Source organism: Nyctibius grandis, chromosome 2, assembly GCF_013368605.1.
Source record: "Nyctibius grandis isolate bNycGra1 chromosome 2, bNycGra1.pri, whole genome shotgun sequence".
Taxonomy (NCBI): domain Eukaryota; kingdom Metazoa; phylum Chordata; class Aves; order Nyctibiiformes; family Nyctibiidae; genus Nyctibius; species Nyctibius grandis.
Window position 1 is genome coordinate 102,020,206 of NC_090659.1, and position 25,143 is coordinate 102,045,348.

The 25,143-nt window shown below is 37.4% G+C and overlaps 1 protein-coding gene across 7 annotated transcripts in view; it reads right to left on the bottom strand.

The window, feature by feature from the left end:
- The window catches only part of FRY (FRY microtubule binding protein), a 241,653-nt gene that overhangs the window by 95,151 nt on the left and 121,359 nt on the right, over positions 1–25,143 (bottom strand). For all 7 annotated transcript variants that reach the window (XM_068417918.1, XM_068417929.1, XM_068417910.1 and 4 more), the window contains 13 exons: positions 24,516–24,606; positions 24,029–24,108; positions 23,831–23,911; positions 22,012–22,180; positions 19,437–19,529; positions 19,249–19,347; positions 16,618–16,719; positions 12,153–12,256; positions 11,569–11,677; positions 10,604–10,690; positions 7,862–8,033; positions 6,054–6,186; positions 1,633–1,740 (listed from right to left, as the gene is read on the bottom strand). In XM_068417918.1, the coding sequence (XP_068274019.1) occupies positions 1,633–1,740; positions 6,054–6,186; positions 7,862–8,033; positions 10,604–10,690; positions 11,569–11,677; positions 12,153–12,256; positions 16,618–16,719; positions 19,249–19,347; positions 19,437–19,529; positions 22,012–22,180; positions 23,831–23,911; positions 24,029–24,108; positions 24,516–24,606 (1,428 nt within the window). The remainder of the gene's footprint in view (positions 1–1,632; positions 1,741–6,053; positions 6,187–7,861; positions 8,034–10,603; positions 10,691–11,568; positions 11,678–12,152; positions 12,257–16,617; positions 16,720–19,248; positions 19,348–19,436; positions 19,530–22,011; positions 22,181–23,830; positions 23,912–24,028; positions 24,109–24,515; positions 24,607–25,143) is intronic.

A 25,143-nucleotide genomic window follows, 5' to 3' on the forward strand; every position in this document is an offset into this window, starting at 1 on the left:
CATTAACCCAAAGATGTTATTTTATCTTTAGTGAAAAGAAAATATTTAACAGCTTTCCATCCCAACAACACAGCCCCACACAAATCCTCAGCTCCTCTTGATGTCTCACTTCTTCTCACAGTCTGAGTCAGACAACCCAGTAGACCTACTGCTTCCATTGTCCCAGCACGGAAATTACCCCAGAAATGCTTACAAACTTGTGGCTAAAGAATCACAACTGACCTTTTCTGCATGAAGTTTGATGATAGAATAAAGATGGACCAGTGGTTATATTGACAGTTTTGACACTTAACGAGGGAAGCACCAATTTATGAAGAAATCCACATTAGTCTCCAAACTTACTCAAGAGTAGGGACAAGTCTGACCCAGACAATACTCCGTGATTGAAGAGCTGTGACTAGAATGGATATGTGCTTTCTACCAGCTCAGTTAAGGCCATTACTAAGGATAGAAAGCTAGTTAAAATACTGGACTAAAGGAAAATGTGTCCTTTTTCATTTCTCTTAAGCAGAATTGGTGTTACTATTTAATATGGTATCTGTATAATTTGATAATGTAATGATTTTAAACAACCCACAAGTGGTTTATAGCATGTAAACACAAGGAAATCAAGCTGGCCATGCTCCACGGCACACCTACCCTTGGCTGCAATTTTGGCTTGTTTGGCTAGCTGCACTCTTTACTGCTAGTAGAATTAATTGTTTCACTGTTTTAGCATATGACTGGGAGTTGGGTGTTCACAGAGCAGAAAAAACTGCTTTTGCATGTAACCCTCTGACTCCCACACCTGCCATTCCTCACAAATGTTTCAAAAGCAAGAAAGGAGTGGCAAAGATTGCTTTGTCACAGTTACCTGAGGACAATATGCTGCAAGGGCCTCATAGCTCGATTTACCACCATAATCCACTTACTTAAATAACACATGCTGGAATCTTTGACTTGGATACTAGAACTGAAATGTAACAGACTTTTCTGTACTGACCAGTACCTGTTATCACTGATTTCACATCCTGAAACCTAAACTGTTTTAGCAGTCAAGTTGTAGACCACCTTCTTCAGTGAAGTGAAGTCTACCTAGATAAATTCAATGGATCCCAAGCAGGAAGGATATGAAATTTAAACTTATCCTTTATTTGCTGACTTATAGTAAAAAAAAATTAATTATTTTAATTAAAATAATTATTAGCAATTAAAAAAGTATTTGGAAAGATACCACATCTAGGACATTCTGTTTTATCAAACAGACATGTGGGAATCATAAATCAAAACTAAACAGGTATCTCCATGTTCTTCCACTATACAGAAAAGATGTTCTCTCCAGTTAATTAGAATGCTGTGATGGTTAAAAAAAGGCAATAATTGGTGAATATAATGAAGAACAGTGAATATCATGCAACCAACATACTGATGGAAAAGAGTTCTGAATGACTTATCTACTATCTTATACAATTAGGAGTCTATAATATAAACACAATGCCTGTAAAAAGATGCTGGGACTTCTATGTCTTATCCATTAATACCAGATTACTTTTTATAAGCATATGATTTTGTCTCGGAAACAGTTACGCATTCTGTGGCTCAGTTTTTCATTCTGTTCCCCTTGAACAGTCATTTAATGCTTGAACAGCCTACCTTGCCAGCAAGTCGATCAACTCAAGTTTTGACATTCCATCAGGAAGCAATCGAGGAATAGCAGCAACACATGTTCTGAACAGATCGATTTTTGGTTTTCTTTCACCGCTGAAAAATTAAACCAGAATTTTGACTAAGCTTAACAAGTAACTGTGTTAAATGATCCACCTACAGTTTTTCAGAAAAGGGCTGGACATAATGGAGTGCCAGAGGCCTAGTAAGAACATCAGGACAGAAAGCTAGACCCTGTAAATGAAATAAGAAGGAAACATGAATAGATGTTTCCATTGAATAAATGGTTTCAGTTTTGACATTTTTCATGCATCTTATCTATACAGTGCTTGAAAAATCAATTATTACTGACTCATTTGTTTCCCTCTGAGGGGAACTGGCAGCTATATCAAGATGGAGTTATAAAGTAGGAGAGTTCCTCCATCAAGATCAGCATTTGCGTGATGCAAGCTTCAGATGAGGCCATGAGGAAAAAGCTGGGGTGTTCCGCATCACAGTGCAGCTATATTACACCAGTTGTATAAAGCAATTAGCAGATACGTAAGAAGCCCAAATAACAAGACTGAAGATCCAGACAGTTGCCCTCAATAGGGCACAGATCTGTGGAAATTACACACCACACATTATTACACTGAAAAAGAAGCATAATTTAGAGGTAGGTATGGCCAGAGAGTTTCTGTTGATCCTTGCCTGAGACAGCAGCACCTTAGCAACCATTATCAGCTAAAACATGTTTTAGTAGCCCCAAGGCTGCTCTAACCTCTGGAATGGCTCAACTGCTCCCTAACAGCCTGGGAAAGTGGTTGAGTCTAAAGTTCAGCATGAACCAAAAACTAGGTTGGGAGTCCTTAAGTATTCTAAAAGTAGCTCAAGTTTCAGCTGTTGATTATTTTCACAACAGATGCAGTTGTTTCTGACTTGTTTCCAATATTTTTTTGTAAGAATGCAGATTAAAGTCTTTCAGACTGACCCCAAAATGTGTTTTTTTATTTGCTCATTTTTAATGATCTATTATTTGATGATTGAGTATAGAGGAAATAACCAAAGCATAACAGCATTTCAAACTGTACACTCTTTCCCACAATATTACTAATTATTAGCCTGTAATATGCTTTGGAGGAATCAAAAGAGCAAGGTCCTATTTAGGGACTCTACTATAAACATGCTTTAATATGCTTCCGATTGAACTAGAAAAGAACGGGTGGAAAAAAAGAGACACCAAGAAGCATTCTAAGCTCCTTAACACCACACTGAAATTCAGTGACAAAACAGAAAATGAACCTAGTTTTCCTGCACCCCAGTCCAATGCCCTGCTTACTCCATTACTTTGCCTCTCCACCCAACAGGACATTGTATTTGGATACCTCACTTCTGTGTTCAGTCACAGAGAAAGCCTGAATGTAATACCATCTCACAAGTCTAAAATCAGATTTATAGAGTGACACTGAGCATTCACTGAAATAATGGGTATAGAAAAGGCATAAACTGACACTAAGCTTCCTTAATTCAAAGATTAAAGACAGTTTTTTAGTGAATACCATTCTTTCTCTTAATACTTATCAGCTTGGATATGTATTATATTAATAAAATAATATGATGACATGATTTGAATCTATTTTCACAACGAATTATCTCTATCTCATTGTACCTGGATCCTGTATCCTAACAGAACTTGAAAGGTGTCAGTAACTGACTTGAAAAACAACATGTCATCTGAGAACTTGGTCATAAACTATTATTACTAATGTAAACGCTAGTTGTATTAATAACTACTGCAAAATATTATATTTTTATAGTTGTAAACAGTAAAGTGCTATCACTAATTTTATCTGCAGGCAAGTCGATGAGTCTTCCTGGCTGACTTCAAGGGGGAAGTGAACCTTGCAGAGTTTCCTTATTATCAGTCCCTGGCAAGGGTAAACAGTTTGTGCATTTAAAATGGAGGCAAATAAAATAATAGTCTGAGAGGAAACTGTTATGAAGGCAAATGAGTAATTATTTATAAATATAAAATCTGTGGGTGTTTTGTGGCTTCTCAGAAGACTAGCAGGAGAAGATCCAAATCTGAGGCTCAAGTTCCCAACATATCTGAGCTACCAGGCACAGCACGCGAAGTGTCTCGCAAGGGAGGCCTTACAGGGCTCCGCAGTCATCCCTGGCTGACTCAGGATTCAACAGGATGACACTGACAGCTGTCGTCACCTGGAAGCTTGTGTTTCCATATCAGCAGTATCAGATTTTAGTTAGGTGTTGTCAGCAAAAATCTCCGAAATACTTGCAAGAACAGGTTTCTACGTTAGAAAAAGGGATGCCATATTCTGACTAGATGTTGGAAAGTAATTCCAGCCATTATTGAAGTTCATATCCCAGTGGAGGATGCAAAGGATGCTCCTTAGTCAGGATTTTAGTAAGGCTCTTCAGAGTGGCATTTACTGCTTCAACAATAAATGCTTAAAGGATCATTCATTAAATACAGAAGCATGTCTAACACTGCCAAAGAAAATTCCAGAATCTGTATACTTTAAAATGCTATTTCTATTCATTGCCTAGCTACTTCCCTCTGATTCTTGATTTGTTGTTAAAAATATCATTATGATATTGTTTATACAATAACATTAACTTTATGTTAATATGACAAAAGCCATAACTTTAGAATATAGATGAATGTACTATTGTATCTATGTATCAAAGCCCATAAGAACTCAAAACAAATATGTAACTCTAGTGAAGCATGAAGTTCTGTGAATAAAATGGTAAGCAATTACATAAAAACAATATACTGGCTTTTCCAGTTATCATGCAGAATGCAGTTTTAAAAAGGGTCATTTTAAATGCTAATAGTAACAGCTAATGATGTTTTTCATGAGTTCACATGATTTTAGATCGACTGATAATGAAGCATCCTAGATATTCTTTTTCCTTGGAAGAATAAGTAAAAATGTGTTCTAGTATGTTTTTCCTTTCAAGTGTATATATTAAGTTACAACTCATCTGGATATAAAGTACAACACAAAAACACAGTAACTTACATGTCTAGATCTTCCAACCTTAAAATGTTATGTCTGACAAAAGTTACTACCAAACCATACGACTTCCTGAAATTTAAAACTCTTTTAAGTCTATTTGTTCACTGCCTCTAAAAATAAACAACACTATGCTGAGAAACCATAGAAAAGACATTTATAGCTAAGGTTAAGTACACTTATCTAAGTGCTCAAGGTTTTACTATGCAATTATCGTTTGGGAATAAAACATGAGTTTCAAAACTCCCTTTCCATCTCAAAAAAGCCTGGATACCCAAAATAGTTGTGAAAACTGGCTGGGAGTACTGAGCAGTATACTGGGTAGTAATAGAAGAAAAATATTAAATATTATCGGATAGTAATATTGGCATTTAATATAAATAAAGTAAGACAATGTTAAAGACACAAAGACTTTACAATCTCATCTACACAGTCACAGCAACAAACAAGGGCAGAGGAATGACATTAAAACATAAAGATTATATCAGCGGTAAAACATAGTTGAATTTAGCCAGTCATTGAAGGCTATCTACCACTCATGATAGTGAGCTGAGCTTTTTTTTTGACAGTATATCAAAAAAAACAATCCCAAAGAGACCAATGTCCTTTTCATTACACCTTAAACTTTTTCCAGGGGTTGTTTCTCTTCTAGCATAACCACCATATCTACCCCTCTAACAAGAAAGATATGCAAGGTCTCCTTACAGTTGGGATCTTTACACTCTGTGCTCTGCGTGTGTCAAATGATGTCTCTGTGTTTCTAAAGTCTACTAGATGTCCACCTCACTAGAATGCTCTCCAGGAAACTTCCCTCATTAATAATTTTAGATGAGAGTGTAAAATGCTGCTGTTCAACATTGCTTGAGACGTACTAGTTTGATTCTATTCCAGTGGGGTACTGCTTAAATCCAAGGTGCTTATCACAAAACGACTTGAGTTTTTAATTTAAGATTTGATTTAATTAAGATTTGTTTTTGATTGCAGGCATGAATAGCAATGGGAATTTTGAAAGATTATTATTATTAGGCATTTACAGAATTTGTTGCATTCATTTTGAAGTTCAGTGATGCAAATATACCCCGAAACAGTGTTCTGAGTGTAGGCTGACAGGCTTTCCACTCTGGGCTTTCAACTTGTACCATCTAAACATTCATAGGATTCACATATGATTTTGGCTACACTGAGAGCATCAGTTCAATTCCAAACACTGCAACATGCTAACAAGTACAATCAACTTGTCATGAACAGTTTTTCAAACTATATATCTAATTAAGCTAAATGTTCCTGTTTCTTGCTGTTTCTCTGATGACTTATGATAGAAATAGAAAAAAAGTTCTGAAATTACATCTCAGTATTTTATGGGATTTACTGTTCTTTAGAACTCACGTAATCATGTCTTCAGGTTCTTTGTTAAGCATCTGTATGTTGGTTAGCATCATGCACCGCCCCACTTCCTTGTCAAGATGTCTGAGTATGTTGTCCACGGCTTTTCTTACTTGAGAATAATATAACGACATACCTGCAATAATAGGCATTTTTGTATAATTTGGGGATGTTTATAGATATATATATTGTGAAAAAGAAAGCTGCTTACTTATGCTGTGCTGCATGAATTAAGAAAAATGTTTTCCTCATGAGATTAGCATATTCCACTAGTAATGATATCCTGATTCCGAGACGGAATATGTTGCCCTCTCTAAAAAGAATGCTATCGTATGTAAAAATAGCCCGAGTGATATATATATACACACATTTTTCCTGGCGAAAAAATTTAAAAATACCTAGTCAAAATATGTCCCTACATAGTCAAATGAAGCAGCACAGTTTGTCAAGTTATACAATATATTTTGTGACTTTTAATGACAGAAGTAAAAGCTCTGATCCAGCCACGAAGTTTAAAACCTATAGGAAAATCAAAAAAAGGAATCTGAATGAGCTCTCCTAAGACTATTTGGTATGGAAAATAGCGGCATGTATTTTATGTGAAAAACAATATTAGACACACAGCTTTACAGCAGCTGATGGACATAAAATACTTTAAAAATTAAACTTGAATTACCTCTTTTTCTATATTCAAAGGCTAAAATTTTAATTTTCTTGATGAAATTTTATATATCAACAGTGAACAATATATTTTTAATCATCTATTCTCTAGTCTTTTTTTTCTCTTTGATAAAGACAATGTAAGCTTAGAATTCCAAAATTACATCAATTTTCAGATCTGATATGATCAAAAGTCCAATGAGAGAGTAGAAGGCAAAAGAAAATATAGGAATTACCTAGCTTAATCTTACATGTTATATATGGAAACTAGAATATTGTATCATAAAATAGTGAAGAAATTCCTAATAAAATATAAGAATTCAGCAGTGCAAACATTTATTATCAAATGCACGAGGAGTAACCAAAGTGAACTGAATTAGTGACAGCACTAAAAACTACATTTCAACAGCAGTGGGTCTTACATTGAGTATTTTCTTGATATTACTACGATGATCTAGCAACAGTGCAACAGGTCTTTGTCTCTGGTGTAGAAATGTGTAGACTTTGTTTCATTCACGTAACTTTGGGCACTTAATGAAGTGCTAAGGTGAGTAGCCAAATTTTCTTTTTTTTTGCCAGCAGAAACAGGCACCTTCAGGGCATGATACAGAAGCTCCTTTCCTACAGCACAGGATTCTCTCTCTACATTGACTATGAAGGAAGCCCAAGGTAACGGTGCTTCAGTTCAGCTTTACTTTACATTTAAAAGTTTCTGCCATTTTGAAAGTTTCACTTGGTGTGAGATACTGCAATTAAAATGAGGATACAAAAGGAATCTGAGGGTTTTCAAATCTGGTACATTTTCTGAGCACAGGCACTGTTTCTAATAAGATGAATATCCATGAACAAACACAGCTCTTCAGCACTGAAAGAAGCCATTCTTAACTATCATCTGTGTACTTAACCCCCGCCGAACACAGGGTTGCTACCACTTGTATAGCATCACTGAGGACTTTTGCTGAAAGTAATTAAAACCAAAAGTATTTGTCAAACTAAACCATATGTTTCATTAGAATGCACAATAAAGTAAATGTTTACAATAAAGAAATCAATTGAATACTTAACAATAGTAAATCATTCTGCTCAGGTACTGAAGACTTTTTCATATTCATTCTCATCCGAGTTTCTATGTTGTCCATTCTCTTACTGACCTATTGTTTTAGCTTCCTCCTCTGTAAGAGTTTTGCTCAAATATGTTTTCTTCACTCTGAGAGTGTTTCCAGAGGGAAGGACAGCTCCAGTCACTGGCATTGGAGGTTCACCATCTTTTTGCTGCAAGCTATCAGCAATTACCAAGAAAGCTCTCAGACCTATATTCATTCTCTGTAAGTTCAGAAGATAAATGAGTATCATAATCAAATAATCATATTCTATTCATATTTTTCAATCACTTTGAAATTTTGAGTAGGTACTTGCCAGCATTTTTTCTGTATCTCCATTACATTGACTAGTCTGATATATTTTACAAAAAAAGCCCATGAAATAAATTGTGAATTCGTCTCTGCACTATGAGCAGTGCTATCCCCTCTCAAAACTTTATTTCTAAGTATTTTCATTAGTACATTATCTCTTTATCTTCAGGACAAAATGTGTGGATTTAACCTTGAGTTTAGTAATACATCTTAACCGGACCTTCAGTTAAACACAAATGTCCCATGTGGTCATTATCAAAAAGACGAGTAACTGTCTCGAAAGGCCCCAGGGTTGACCATACCATGTGAAAAGTCTGGAATGGTGCTCAGTGCCAAAACTGCAATGTGAAAACACCAGGAAGATGAGGCTCAGTGACCTGAATGTCTTCAGGGAATTCACCAGAGGAAAACTTGAAGGCTTTGCATTGCAACGACTGAAAGACCAGAATGTTTCCATTTCCTAGGAACATATTCCAAAACCTCAGAGGCTGTCCTGCTTACAGTCTCCCAGAGGCGCATTTACATAGATGATGGGTATTTTTTTAGAACGCTAAAGTCCATGTACATCAAAAAGTAGCCCTATTATTTCATTGTTTTCAGACTTATGTTGTTGTTGAGAAACAGTAAAATTTCAGATGCTGATTCATGAAGAAGCTAAGGACTATGTCCATCCCCTATACGCTCGTCTTCACGCAACGCTAACACACAACGCCCTTTGCAGGACCTTGCTCAGTCAATATTACAGGTGACTCTGACCCAGAAGGTGGTGGGGACTGCCTGATCAGGAATTCTGTTTCGTTTTGCTTTACTCTGCTGAAGAAAGATGAAAGCTGTGCTCAAAGTAAAGCTTGCCTTTTCCTTCTGCTGCTTTTGACAATAAAAAGTTTCATCTTCTTTTCTAAATATTTTTTTCTATCAAATATAATTTTTGTAAGGTAACTCATTCTGTTTTAACATCTGTGACGGACAGAGTTTGTATGCCTTAAACAACTTGTTTGACAACTCTGGCTGGAGGAGGGTATGTGTACTACAGAGGCCTGCAAGTCTGGCAAGAGATAAGGGTCTTGGGAACAGAACAATACCCCTGCTGTGCCTTAATTGTTGTGATTTACAACTCTGGCTGGAGGAAGAGATAAGTCCTGCGGAGGCGGGATGGTATCTTTTCCTTGGGACCAGCCTATATGTGCAACAACTTTGCAAGGCCTCAACCACGCTTGTGCAGAAGCGGGGTCATACAGCGGACACCACAACTAGGGGATCACGACCACCAGACACCCCTTGGGGGACCACCGACTCATTTCGAGAACAATCTAAGACTACAAAGCGCGGGCGTCCCAATTAGCATGGGAAGTGAGCAGAGGGGGGGAGACAAGAGGGATGTTACCACCCTCTCCTATCTCACATGCAAATGACCTAAAGTATTTAGACCTCACTTGGGATGCTGGTGCGCGCTCCCGCCCGCCACCTGAGGACCTATCCTGCAAGCGGTTTCACTATGAACAACTTACATCACTGGATCCCAGGGTGGTGATATCTCTCTTTTCCTCTCTCATAGTCTCTATCCTCTTTCTCTTTTCCTTTTTTCTTTTCTCAATGCCTTTAGAAACCCAAGACACTTACAACCATGCCACTTTCCCTGTATTAATAAATTGTTCTTAATTTCATACCAGTTATTTGGTGTCGTTTCACCTTAATTTACTCCAAGGGATTTATGAACTAGTTGCGACCAGGTCGTAACAACATCTTAGTGAATAGATATGGCTGTTAAATACTGCAAGATTAATATGGAATATTTTATGAGATGATCACAAATGCTTTTTATTTTTCATGTGTTTAATCTTAATTTTCAAGTGAAAATATTTTCAAAATTATAAGCAAATACATTATTTTCAAGAAAATTTTTCATTATTTTACCACTTGTTTTTGTTTCGATTTTTTCTTTTTAAGTTTTACAAATTTCTGATTGCTTTCTCTAGGGAAAGGACTAGAAAGCTGACTCATGACACTAATGCTAGTGGAGGTTTACAGGTCAGAGTGGTAAAACTTTAATAAAGTTTCTTCTTTTTTGTCATCTTCGATTTTTGCATCGTGAACTCTTTTTCAGTAAAACTGTTTTGAAAAACGTTTAAATTGTTACATAAAATTTATTTTTATATTAAAATAGTTGAAGGCATTGCATACAACAACAGCAGAGTGATAAGGAGATACTGTAATCAATAGGTTTATTTATCTTTATCTTTTTGTTTTATACAGTTGCACTATATCACATTTGATAATCTTCACTGAGGAAACATGAGATAAGCACAAACAATGCAACATTTCACAGATCAAAGTCCACAGATGTATTTTACCAATAAATCAAGTTCAAGATTTGGCCTGAAAACCGGACAAACGTGAAAGCATGCTTAGAATGTAACCAGAAAGTAAACATAGCACAATACAATATATACGAACTTAAAAAAATGCAGATGCACATCATACCTCAGGGTTGAGACTGAAAGCTTTTGCTGGTTTCCCAACACAAAGGAAGTCAAAGATAATTTCTTTCATTGCAAAATCTAAACGTTCCTAAAAGAGTAAAAATATTGCAAATCAATAAGCTGCTCACTTCTGCTACTTATTTTCTTTAAGGCAACAGAATTTTGAAAACCAGTTTAATCAGAATTTATTTAAATGTATGGAAAAACAGATTTTCAGAAGCATGCAGAACATATTAGATCTAAGCTTTCAACACTGCTGTATGTTGACAAATTCAAAAATTAATGGCATTTAAATAGAAAATGATCCATTTCGGAAATAAAGCTTTTAATTATTTCATTTAAACTGTGGTAATTATGGTACTAGCATAGTATTTTATATAAAAGGAGCTTGCTCACAGATGGCACGGTTCAGGGAAGATTTTAAGCATCTGTTTAATTAATCCATATTCAGAGACTTTAAGCAGGTGCTCAAGTGCTTTGCTCAATGGAATGTATTCTGAATTTAAGTAATAAAAGAGATGAAACTTCCAGCACTGAAGGTTAGTTTATTTTAGCAATTCCCATTTGAACCGATGAAAACTAAATGTCCTAAACTCATTGTCCTACATAGTAGCAATGATTCAGTATCAGGACAAAATATGGCTTATTGTTTCGAACTTTATTGACAGTCAAAGCCTGTCAACAGATGCATTTTCTGACTTGCTGGCAATTCCAAAAACCGACAAAAAATACATTTGAGTTGAAAACATTTTTATTCATTTTCAGTGGAATGAAATTAATCAAAATCTGTTGTTCAAAAGAAGTCTGCCCCATCTCAATCTATAATTTTATCATTGCCTAGATGAAAGATACTGACAATGGGGTTGCAAAAAATTCAGACAATAGAAGTTTACTTATTTGTTAAATTGTTATTGGGAAAACAAGTTATTAATTCATTGGAAAGACATATGCATGGTTCTCCCATACCTGTGCAATAAACTGTATTATCTTCACAAAGATGTTTAGAGGCATATCTCTTGGCACAACACCACGGGACCCTTTTGGGAAAAGTGTTGTGACAATAGTAGTAAGTCGACTGTAAAAGAAGGAACAAAAAGCATTAGACATTTCTAGACCCTGCAGACCTTCACTTACTATGAAATGTAAACTGGAAATCCTACTCCATTTAGAAAGACTAGAATGTATTTCCTTTGAAATGAAAATGTAATGGGGTATCTTGTTCTGATCCTTTGCTACAAATTCAATCTAATTATTTTATTTCATTACTACATTACAAGTAACAATAAACAAGTCAATGACATGTCACTACAAAAATATTTCTAACTTTAACCAGGCAAAGAGTGATTTTTAGTTCTTCCAAAAGCAGAAACACTTTATACAGTAACTTTAATAGGTGGGAGAATAACTGACGGTGCCACAAAAGGGAATATTTTATTATGTGCAGTTGAGTTTTTTATTTCACAACAGGAATAGGTTCAATTCAAAGTAGTTCAGGAGAACTATAAAACTGCTTCACTGGCAACACCCACTCTACAAGGACAGCACCTTACCTTTGGGTAGCTGTGTTGCTTTCACATTTAATTCTGATCATGTAAACCCACAGTAGTCTGTACAGAGATTCCAGTGCAACTCGAGCCATTTTTGGGTCCTTATTCTAAAGAAATATGTAACGTTAAGAATAAACTTAAGGCACAAATTAGAAAGGAAGTTCTGCACTTCATGGAAGGCAAGGGTCGGAGTTCTTGTAATGACAGTACAAAAAGATACAGCCTCACAGCTGCCCAGTACCCCATTCCTGTAGCTGCAGGACGCTTATGCATCTGACCTACCTCTCCTAGTATTACTTAAGTTGTCAAAAAAAACAAGTATCAAGTTAGTTAAATTAGATACGTGCTACAATTTAAAATCTTTGTTTGAAAATCACCTCAATTTGACTCTGAAAAGAATATCTTATCCTCAGTTGATTCTGTCAATTCAAAAGCTGTTGCCCTATGGTGGAGACCTTGTATGAAGAACACAGCAGATAAATAAACGCACTGTACATATTCAAAAGTGAAGGGACAAAAATCTGTGGATGCTTAGGCTGGTCTAATTAACAGGGTATCTGGGATCAGCTGGACTGAATTGGATTATCTGTCTGGATTGCTGTTTATTTTTGGAAACGTTTGAACTAGTACAAGATTGTCTTTGGGTCTCTTTGGTCATATGCAGTTTTCTGTTTCTGTGGCAGTTTTAAGGGCTTTCTGAGTAGGGTGCAAGTATATGCAGTCCAATCAGATGGTCTCCCACGTGTCGGGCCATCTGCTGGGTTGAACTTTGAAGGAGTCCAGTACATTTCGACCGTCTTCGAGATAAGATTTGCCTGGCCCAACAGTGCAAATCTCCATGGCAAAGAGTTGAATTTTTGTCTGCAGACAAATGCTGAGTCACAGATCAAAGACCATGGCTTGATCAAAGAAACTGTAACCAATGCCATTAATAATTCTTGAACGTGTATTGGTCTAGGTCCTGCAAAATGGAACGAAGACAACTCGCTAATGATATGGGATATGGCTCCAACTTCCAACGTGGCATCTGTGACAAGCCTAGGAATAGGAACACTGTCTGTGGGTTGCAATTTCCATTTAACTCCTTGACTACACATTTTATACAATAAAGCTTTATATGGAATAGAAAATTGGAAATCCTTTTTGTTTACTATAGCAGCATACAATGGTTGCAAAATAAATAGCAAAAGGAATGACAAAGTTTACGTGGACTATTAATCTTCGCAGGATTTTAAAATAATAAATATTGTTACAATCAATTTATTTAATAACCTGTTTTACTTTAATAACCTGTTTACTTTCAATCTATTTTTCACCAGGTATCGTCATGTCAGTCCTTGTAAATTTCAGTCCTAAGAATATGATTTCTTCAACAGGTGATGGAGTACATTTATCAAAGTTTATTCTTGCCCCAAAGCCTTGAAGAAAACAGTAGACACTGTGGCTAACTGAGTTAAGGTAACAAGAGCTTGTGTGGCAGAGGAGGAAGTCATCCCTATAAGCAAAAGTCCAAATATTTCAGCAACGAGATAGTTCAGCTGCAAGGGAGGTTGAGGAGAGATGGAGGAGAAGAGGGCTGAGACCGATATCATTGGAGCTTTCTGAAAATACTAGACCAGTTTTCCATCACAAACAGCAAGCTGCATAGAAGAAGCAGGATTGAGAGGAAGATGATAAAAAGCCTGAGAAACTTCCAGGGAAATCATGGGCATGTCCATGGGCAAGATCTGTGCAAGTGCGTGGTGGTTGGGTGCCCAGTATTTCGGAAAGCACATAGCATGTCTCCCTTTGGAAAACTGAGAGAAGTCCACCACCAACTGAGTCTCTTTAGTATCTTGAGGATTTTTGTCAACAAGAAAAACCCAGCCAGTAATCCTATTAGGACAAGGAGTATTTGGCCTAATATATCTGACATCTTCTTCACTTTCCCAACAGAAGGTATTGGTACTGGACGTGGTTCCTTTACCACTGCTGGCAGTGCCCAACTCACTGTTAGTGCTGAAGAATTTGTCAAAGTTGATGTGGGCCTTTTGAACACGGGAGTAGTCGGTGACAGAGCTCTGTCAGGCTCTCCTCTGTTTCTTGATTGATAAGTGCTGCCAGTTTTTATCCATTGTTGTTGCTCTTCTAGAAATTTCTTTTTCAATGCCTCTGGCTCTTCTGTGATTGGCAGAGGAGCAACCGGATTGCCAGGAGTAAGGCCCATTTTCGTTAATACCTCCACTTCTGTTTTCCAATAATACGGCCTTAGGTCTGGCCCATTCAGGCTGAAGGGATATTGTGTTGGTACCCATGGATTAATTCCTGAGACAGGCATTGTTTGACCCATTCTTTGTAAAGTAAGTTCTGCACCCTTGGCTCAAACTGTACTGGAGCTTTCTCCTTGTCCCATGTAGTTTGGAGACAAGGAACCATTGCTCCCACTGGAAAACTTCACTTCTAAATGAAACACAGTACATTGACTCTCTCCTATATAGAATTCCTGCCTTGAATCATTTTTTGTAAATAAAGTTTAGTTAACAATAAATGTTCCATTTTAAAACCAGGATACTTATTAACTTTTATACCACTTTCAACAGGATAGTATGAAATGCCTTTTGGCCAGAATTTGGCTGGGGTCAAATATTTCCATGTCCTGGCAGGAGTCTCCTTTATTAATTCAAGAGAAAAATTTGTTTCCGTAAGATCAGAGATTTGCCCGTTTATATTAAAATCAGAAATATGATTAGAATATGAACCTTTTAGCTTTCCCAGTGTATGCCTGACCTTAATGGTTTTGTAAAGGTGACTGTGCTCTATGGGGTGTGGGGGCTCTTGAGAAACCTGATCCATTACGTGATTCATGGGAGGCCACAAAAGATCGTGGAGTCCCATATACTGTCCTAATGTGCACAACTCTCCTTCTAAAGGAAGGATTTCTCCTTCTTGTTCATCTAGCTCTTCTTCCAGCTGTGTAAGTTTAGTTTGGGCTTTGAGGTGCTACTCTGACTGGTGAAGTGATTGCTTCACTGGTTGGGGCCTCTCTTCCTTTGTACTGAGAAGGAGTGTCCAACCATGTTTGTTATTTAGCCTTGTATTCAGCTACCTTACCTTCTCCCCAAACTAAAGATTGAATGTGCCACCACGTTAACCTATGAGCCCTAGGAACCAAAGCATAAGTCAACGAATTATAGGTGGCAAGGTGAATTCCAATTTGATTTTCAATTGATAAGGTAGGAGCAACTTTACTTATGTTTTCTCTAACGGTTTCAAATAATTTATCAGGATCTCCCTAATTTTCAGAAAAATCTGTATTCCCAGCTGGCTCCTCAGAGATCTTACACTGTAGCCACCTTTTCTAAAGCTTGCATAACCTCATAAAATCCATAAAATTAGTTGCAATAATATGCTTGTTTTTGTAATCTCTTTGCAAATAAGGTTCTAATACATCTTTAGCAAAAGTAATTCAGGTACAGGTGGAAAGAAATCTTCAGGCAGACTACGAACATTTTGAAGAGCTATTCTAACAGTAGGATCCATACAAAGACAGTCAATACAAATAGTTTCATTAAGAGAGACACAAAGTACAGCAAGAAAGCAACAACAATAAAGGATGTAATATATAGTTGTCAACAAGCGTGGGAATTCAACTTTTGGAAAACAGAGATTTCCTCCGCAGTTTGCCTCTGAGCTAGAGAAAGTGGTTGCATGGTCTACCTGTGCCATTTGCAGAAGCCTTCTAACCACTGGTTCATCAAGCAGCAGTTTGGAGGCCCTTCATTTGAGCTAACCACTTCACTGTGCTTCTTATATTGGCCTTTCCAGGTAGGCACAGGACCATCCTTTCATATGGATCCACTTAAGTATGGAATGGGACATGAGTTATTGCGCAAGTACAAGAAACAAGGAGGACTAGTAATGATAACTAGCATATGTGTATTGAACAGTATGTTCTGTCCAGGAACCACAGCAGATTGCAGTGGACAGTCTTCAAAGATCTAACAAATGATAAAGAAATAAGAATGGATACATGGAGGAAACAGCTTAGAATAGCTTAGGGTTTTTTAATGCAACTTAACAGAGTGACACAGGCAACGGAATCAGTGTCCTGTAATCAGTTCAATTCTGATAAAGTAATAACAAGTGCTTTGTTCGAGACTGCCTTTGTGAAAAAAAGCAAGTTAATATTGGGTCAGTTTTGGTATGTCACTTGAGCTAATAACTTTCATGAACAATCTTGCCTGTTTCACAGCTCTGACTCAGGCTTGGTTTGAGTTAGAGAAACAGTAGAAATTCAAACTAGGCAGAAGAATACTTCTATGTTATCGAAAAAATCTGCACAGCTAAAGAATTTGTACTGTTGGGAATAGAATTAAGTATGGAATCAGATAATAGCAATAATTCAGCACATTTACCTAAAACGAATTTGCAACAGATCAATAGGGCATACTGAAGTTTTAATACAACATCAAAACCAGAAGATACTAACCTTGAGATTGGATAGGCAGTTGTTGAGGAAAATATGCCATCTGTTTAAAAAGAACTGCTTCTGACTGACACAAAGCAGGCATGTTACCAAAGGGTACAAAGCCTAAACAGGAAATGGATGTCGTTACCATATTATTTGCATGTCTACACAATATAAAAGTAACTTAATAGAGCTACTGTAAACTTAAAGCTCTAACTCCTCCATTTTGTGCAACACGTTAGCCAACATAAACACATTGTTAAGTAGTACAATTTAAAAGGAACCTTTCTCTAAAGCTGTTACAGATATGTTTTATGGATGAACTAAAAACAAACAAATGTCTACTTACAGCAGTGTAATGAATCCAAAGATGGGCCACAATTTTACAGACTTACAGGGCTAATTTCTGTCAGTTCACTGAGAAATTATAGCAGGGAAATAACTAAACTTTATAATAATAACAACAGGACCCACAAAGATTGTTGGGACTTGTGAATGCTCAGATGCCTACTACTCCTCAAAATCTGCAGTCACAATATTTACTGAGAGACATGTCAAACACTCTAAAGAATTGTGTTAAAATCCAGGCAATGCCTGGATCTGCTGGTAGTTATATCTTGCAAAGTGAAAAATAAAAAGAAACAAGGCAGAACAAAGAAGGTCAAATATGGGAACCTGGTCTCTTTGTCAACACTTACTTTGACACTCATCTTGTAAATGTTACACAAAAAAAATAAGCTAAAATGCACCTATTAATTTTGAAACTGACTTTGCTATTTCAGCAAGACTTTTCAGTTTCAGTTGTCACATTAATATACCCAATCAGGACTTTAAAGTTATTAGTCAAAAATAAGGTAACTATCTTAAAGACCAATGATTCTCAAAATTAACCCTAAAATTCTAACTTCAGTCACGGCTCAGCTCAAAGTATAATACACCTGTAATAGATAACATAAATTGTCTATAGCTAGGTTAAACCTAGTTTCTTGAGCAAATGGCAAATGTACATTAATTTTTATTTTTATAAACTTCATGTCCAAAATACATTCAGGAGAGGATAACTGAAGTCTTCTCACGGAAGACTTTCTTACCATATTAACATTATGACTATAATAGTTGAGTACTTCACAGGAACACGGAGTTTAGTAACATCCCAAGAGTGTTACAACCCATCCTAAGGAAGAGCTCTAGGAGGGAAGATGCAAATAATCTCCTGGAGTTTCCTAATTCTCTCTATTCACTACCAAGAGAACCTCAACGACTAGCTCAGATGAGACACTTTTAGATAGAAAATGAGGCAAGATGAATGCTCCCATCCAGCCTGTAAAGTGAATGCACTGATTCACAAAACACTGATCTTGGAAACGAAGGTCCTCTTCAGACTCTAAAGAGTGTGCTTTCTTCCTGGAAGCCTGAAAATATGCACTGCAGCTATTTCTGCCAACTGTTTGCCTTTCCTCTCCTCCTCCTTGCAATGTTTGTATTTCTAATCACACCCTCACAAGAATCTATCCTATTTTGTCACTTTTAACTATGTAGCCTCCAGTGTGGTATGCATAGACAAGAAATCAAACGCTAAGCCCCAGCTGTGCAATCCTTTCTCAAGCACATTGTATTGACTCTGGCAAGTATGGTCACCAGTTTGGGGAAGTTCTATTTAGTGTAAAAACTGTACAGCAAAGCTCTTACCCTGCTGCAGTTTCAACAATGTTTTATTAATTTGGTGGAGTGGAACAGAGCCACACAAACACAAGCAGAGGGAAATCAGAAATCCATCCTGAGTCTCACACTAATTCAAATTGGATCAGGACTGTGCTCCAGGGGATGCTCTGACTCTCCCCTGGCACTGCATGGGGACTGGTGTAACGGCGGCAGCGAGCTCAAGCACACTCCTGCAGTCTTCCCAGCAGATTAACTAGTGCTAGGGACCAGCATTTGCCGAGAGCGCTGGCAACAGGGAAGTCTTTTTGACTTTCTCACAGAATAAGGGAGTACGAATGACAACTTTCTTTACTTAAAAGGTCCAAGACTTCAAAACATATTAGCTAATGCTGCAGTGCTGACATGCGCTGACCCAGTTGGAGAGACAGACTGCTTAAGGCGGCCAGCGTCAAACTGACTCAGATCTTCATTTAATTCAGATCAACTCATGCTTCCAAAAATACACTGCAATGCCACTGTTCATCTCACAAGGAAAAAAAGAAATAGGGAGCTGCACAGTAGCCAAGTTACGGATTTAAAAGGGCATGTGTTATACATTTTTTTGTTCCTACAATGTATTATTTAAGCCCCGTGAAAGGGTTGTTCCCACATGCCTCATTTGTTCTCGCTTGACAAGAAGTGAACTCTATTCTTTCTCCTCTCCTCCTAATGTTTACACATAACAAGTATGAGAAAACCTAACAGTTTAATAATCACAGACCCAGAAGCTGAAAACACCGGTTTGATTCAGGCTTATTTTGATCATATTCTGAATAAAATAAATATGGTTATTTTCTGCAAACACAGTAACCTTCCCTGCAAATAGAAATATATTGGTTATAAAGCCTAATGCAGAAAAAAGTTTTGCAACCAGTTCTGGGAATTTCCCAAGTCTTGCTCAGAGGTATTTCTGCCAAAGAGTTTTAGCCTCTGCTTCTTAGGGTTACTAACCAATGAGTGCTTCTTTCGTGAGGAAAGTTCAAGTGTTGTATCATACAGGCTTTCAACAAAGTTCCTCAGACAGGGGACATTCACTTCATTTTTAACAGCCTGAAAGAAAATTTCATATTAGTAAAACAGTATTTCACAAGCTGTTTAATTTAAAGAAATTATGCAAACAACCTGAAAAATAAACTCACAGCAGCTACGGGGACAAGAATTTCAACAAACAGTCCTGCCAGTGCATGCTTGATATCTTTGTCTTTAACTTCAAGGAAATAATGTGCACATTCCTAAAACAAAACACAACAAAACAAGAAACATAAATTGCCTATCAGCTGGAATAAAGACCTCTAAATGTTTGCTGAATGCACATGAAGTGTCAGTGGCTATTTTTATCTTGCCAATGCCACAGAAAACATTTGTCTGCTAACTTCTAAATCTGCATTTTACAGCAAGCACAAAGCAGGACATAAGTCAAGATAAGGATCTATTACTCTAACCATGATAATCCACAAGCTCTCCACTGATTCCAGCTGTGCCCAGTGGTGTTCTGGGGACGGAAAGGGAGTTGGACTCAGGGGCTGACCTCATGCCTTCCCTGTGTATACCTTCAGGAGCAGGAGTAATAGCCCATATGGATTGCTTTACACAATGCTCTGGGAGGCCAGAAAAGGAACGTACTTCTCTGCTAAGATACTCAAGGGAAGGAAGAATCTTACTGTAAATATTTTGGATAAATTTCACTGCTAGGATCCACTGCAGATTAAGGGTCAATACAGAACTGTGCTATGTGAGGGAAAAGACCTGTGGTGCAAACCACCACAATTTCCAGCCTGCAACTGGGAATTGAGAGAGAAAATAAAAATATACTTTTGCTCTAAACATGCAGCAAACTAATATCCACACAGCTGTGCTGCTCAGGAAGTGAAGGAGGGGAGATAAGCATACACCCACTCTTGTGCTGCTGTACAACTTCTCTGAGGATGAGAAATCATGTTGTCCAGTTACTTCTTCCTCTCTGGGTCCAAGGCCCAAACAGCCACTGACATTACAAGGATGTTCCCCACTGACCTTTTTTCCTGCACATGCGTGCAGAGCAGTATACACTTTAGACCATGTTTTCCTGGCTGCAATCAGGATTCTTCCCCACATGACTTCAGTCATTCTGGCCATTTCTGCTACACAGCTGAGGCCCCTATGCAAAGACAGTAGCCTTCCTGGGCTGCTTCTGCACTCTGTGGTGGAAGACAGGCTCTTCTGGAGCTTGCTCCTGAGATTAGCACACCCTTTGAAAGTGTCCCTCTCTACTATAGCAGAGCTGGTGTGACAGAGCGTGTAGCTGAGGCACTGCATGTAGATAAATTAACAGACGAATCACCCACAGAATCGAACTGTAGGTGTATTTCACCAAACTGAGCAAAGCTGTTTTTCCTACATACACAGTGCATCTTATGATGCATTGCAGTATATATAAAAATTAATTGGTGCTGAGATACTGTAGTCATGAGCAAGGTAGAGATAATTTGCATCCAAATTTTGAGTCTACTATATGGGGGCTTTACCACTGATTTCTCTACCAGTGAACACTGGATCCCACCAGTGCTGTGCCATAAAGCCATGCCACAAAGTCACTCACTCATGAGAGTCACGTGCACTGAACACACACTACTTTGATATCTTGCCAGCTCTGGATAACTTACATTACGTCAACACATACAAAGATGTGTTCACGTAATGAAGCGTAATGTAAGGAGAAAAATGAGCTGTTTCTGTGTTGTTAAATATGTTTTAAATATGTTTTAAAACACATTGCAAGGCTGAAATAGAATGTGATTCCTGTTCAAGACTTAGGGAAATGGCTCTGTGTGTCTGTATGCATGTGTATTTGTATTCCAAAGTCAAATCCTTATTTATGGGCATCTAACATTGATTTTTTACTCCACTGACATTATCAATAAGCTGATCTTTACGTGGAGGTTTACATAAAACATGTACTTTACTGGATGACTGGCTACAAACCATGTAGCCATGAGGGTGATCCCAAGAAAAAAGTGGAATAAAAAGGTTAAGCTAAATAAACATGCTGATGGAACAGAACCCATTGCACATTACCAACAAGAAATGTGGCCTTTTAAAAATGTTTAAACATAAAAGATTTTCTTTCCTTTTAGAAAATGATGTAATCTGTTAATTTAAAGCATTCATGATGATAGTCAAACTATGCTCTGTACTAGTGGCTCTGAAACTGTGTGGGTACAGAATGCACCCTACAGGAAAGGGGGTGAAGGTGTGGCGGAAGGAGACAACACATCCAAGGGAAATTCCATCAAGCTTTTCCCTCAATTCTCTGTCTCTTCCTCTGTGTTTTTCTCCATCAGAAGTTCCTCTCCTATCTGGCAACTATGTCAAGGGGGGAGGATTCACTTTGGAGGCAGTGAGCAGCTAGGGAGACATAGCTAGGTAGGGACACAGGGCAAGAACAGCTGTGGGATGGCAGGGTGGAAGGTCTGGGGTCTACAGAACCAAAACTCTTTTTGTTGGAGGGTGAGATGTAGGGACTAGGGGTATAAGGCTGATGAAGAGTTGGTATGGAATGATATACTCCAGAGACTGGAGACTGGAGCACTGGTGTTCAGATCAAACAGAAAGCAGCCGCGCATACATTTATGTGGGAATGACACGTGGAAAATCTCCTGGAGTATTACAGGAAAGATGAAGGGGAGCCCATTCTAAAAAGTCTGGGAACCACAGTTATATACTTAGGAATTTTACCTGCATAAACTGAAGAGAAGCTTCAAAGTCCTCCACAGGATACATCTTAATGCGAAAGAATTTCATTCCCATTATAAGACTGATAATGCTTTGAACTACATATGGGCTTTGTTCTTTATGCCGTAACTCTTTTAACTCTGACATGAATTTCTTCTTTACAGCAGGAAATCTATGAATTCACATTGGTTAGTTACAAAACAGTGTAGATTCGTATTTGAAATGTATTATAAGGTCTATAAATGGGGGAAAACTTATAGAAGAATCAACTTCAGTTGTAAAATACCATTTCAGTCAGCATGTGAAGAGATTTCTTCTTCTTTGGTTTTCTTTCACTTCTGATAAACTCAGAAAAGAAAACAGTGTACAGCCTGATCTTAGTCCCTTTGGATAACCCCATCTTTCCAATTATTTCCTAATCATGCCCCTCTTTTACATAAGAGCTAACCATACCATTCCAATAACCCCCTCACATGTTTTTAAAAAATCCAAGATGAAAGATAGTTTTCTTGCGAGTACATGCAATGTTTTCAAAAGAAAATGCTTAAATGATAACCATGAAAATATTCAGATAGGCTATTCCTCCCTTCAGGTTTTTTCTGCTAGCCATTAAAGGAACACTTAAGCATTAACTAGAACAATTTGGGATGAGGTGGTTTGTGTCCATTTTTGATCTCCCCTGTGAGTCTATTGGAGGTATCTTTTGAGACACACTGTCCATAAAAATAACATATAGGAAGATCATCCAACAGGATCTCCTGTCCTTTTTGAGACAAAATGAAAAGAATGTTATTTTCATGAGCAGGTGTAGCATGTGACAACCTGTTGTTATCGCCTCTGATGGAGAACACAGGAGAGATGAATAAACCGGTTGGCAGGAAGAAGCCTTCAGTGGTAGTACATCTTAGCAAGGCCCTTCAGAATTGGAGGAGAAAACCAGTATTTATGGAGAACAGTGATGTTTTGTCTTTGACAGTTGACTTGAAGCTTTGGATCCAGATGTCACTTCCCCTTTTGCCTTTGACCCAGCCAATTTAGAAGCTCAGGTAAGGCCTTAGCTGAAGTCTGTGAAAGTCACATGATTTCCAGGAACTTGAATTGGTTTGCCTGTATCAAGCTAAAAAAATAAGTTTGGCTAAGTTGATTGGTCTTGTAGAGCAGACTCGCTGTCAGCAACACCAAGGAGTCAGGAGACAGAGACCACTGACATGGATCTATGTTGGGGCAGCAAATTTCACCCTTCTGCTTAGTTTATGCGATAAGTGTATGATGAGACGTTACATCGGGTACATGAGTTTCTGAATCTGCCTGCTTCCAGATTCAAAATTTAAGACCGGACTCCACAAAGTGTTTTCTTTTACTGTTCCATCTGCACTAAGAAGTGCAGGATGAAGGATCCAGAAGCAGTTGCATTAAGTTCTAAACTGAAATAACTGTAGAGAAACATAAAAATGTTGCTATGTTGGAGTATAGCCATTTCTAGGTTTGCCCAGCTAGAGAAAAAATAGCATATACAAACAAGATTAATTAAAATAGCTCTCTTCAGCCCTTTGGGCTTTCCACAGATGTCATTGCTGAGATAAGAAAAACAATGCAGCTGTAGTCTAGTTGAATTTATTCAGTATCACTGGACTAGATGCAGAAAGCTTGTGATTCCCTAGAGTTCTATGCTCTAGAATACCTGGAAGAACAGAGGGTCAGCGAGGTGAAATGATTTATTCCTGCGCTATCTTTTAAGAAAGTGAGAAAATCAGAATATTCACAGGCTAAGCAAGTAAAACTTCGCAGATTTCCATTATGTATGGTATTCAATTTTACTTACTTTGCTTGAGCTAGAACACCTATTACTTCTGCATACAAATCTGCAACAATGTGCATATTTCCAGTGTTAGGACCAAGGTACCTAGCAAGAGACAAAAAAGAATCCTTGGCTGAGAAAACATCCTACTTAAACCACTACAATTAAAAATTTCAGCAAATAGTATCTCTCATAGAATTTTTGTGTGAAAAAGAGCCTTACCCTTCTTTGTATTTAAAGTGCTTGAAAGCCAAGTTAATAACATCATGTACCAAACCGTCTATTACAGGATGAAGTGGAATCTGAAAACACAAATTAAAATATAACTGGTACACGTATATTATACACTTCAAGCTGCATACCTTACTGGTTGTATTATTCCTGGGTATCTATCTTCCCTACACAAATGTGGTATCAGCTGAAATAGCATCTAGCTAACAAAACAGCTGAAATGAGCCAGCCGTTTAAAGTTTATTTAGTATTGAAGAGAAATACTTTAGCTCCAGAGACTTGGCAAAGCGAAGTCTGTATGAGCACAGAATACTATGTATCCTACAGATACAAGAAAGACAGCAATAAACAAGCATGCAGGATGTATCTCGAGTTTTCATTAGACTCTTAAAGATGGAAATAGAAAGAACCCTAAAATTAGGTTGTATTGGTAGTTACCATCATTTATTAGTTAATGAATAATTTAAGAACTCCATACCTGTTTCAAAACTTCTATTAATACTAAAGAAAAAATAAAATCAATAGCCAGATCTCTTCTCTCCATTAAATAATCCCTCTGCTGTTCATCACTGCAAAATCAAAACAGGAAACACAATATTTAGATGTGTCGTAATTCATATTAATTGTCTTCCTCAATTACACAAATACAGATAACAGCGGATTGTGTTCTACAGTTTAAACTGCAGTCCATCATTTCAGAAAGTAATGCAATTATATGCTCTTAAAATCTGGGATAAATACACCAGCTCTAACATGTTGCTTTTACCTTCTTTCAAACGGTTAAATGTTGCTCTCCATTTCCTCCCTCTTTGTTTCCAGTTTAAGATCAACACAAAACTTTCTCAAGAAAAAAAAATAAAATGAAAAAAAGGAAAATTTTGGATTCTATATTCTAACAAATGGATTTCATTTCAGTTTCCTTGTTGATGGTACCACTTAGACAGTTCTCAATTACCCTTTGGAGACAAATGTAATAAATTATTTTGTGCTATCAAATTCAATATTTAGACTTGTGACAGATTTTGAAAAATGCCTTAAAAGTACCAATGGAGAATTCAAAACCAAACTACATTCTCTTTTTACAACTGTTCCAGAGCTATTTTTTT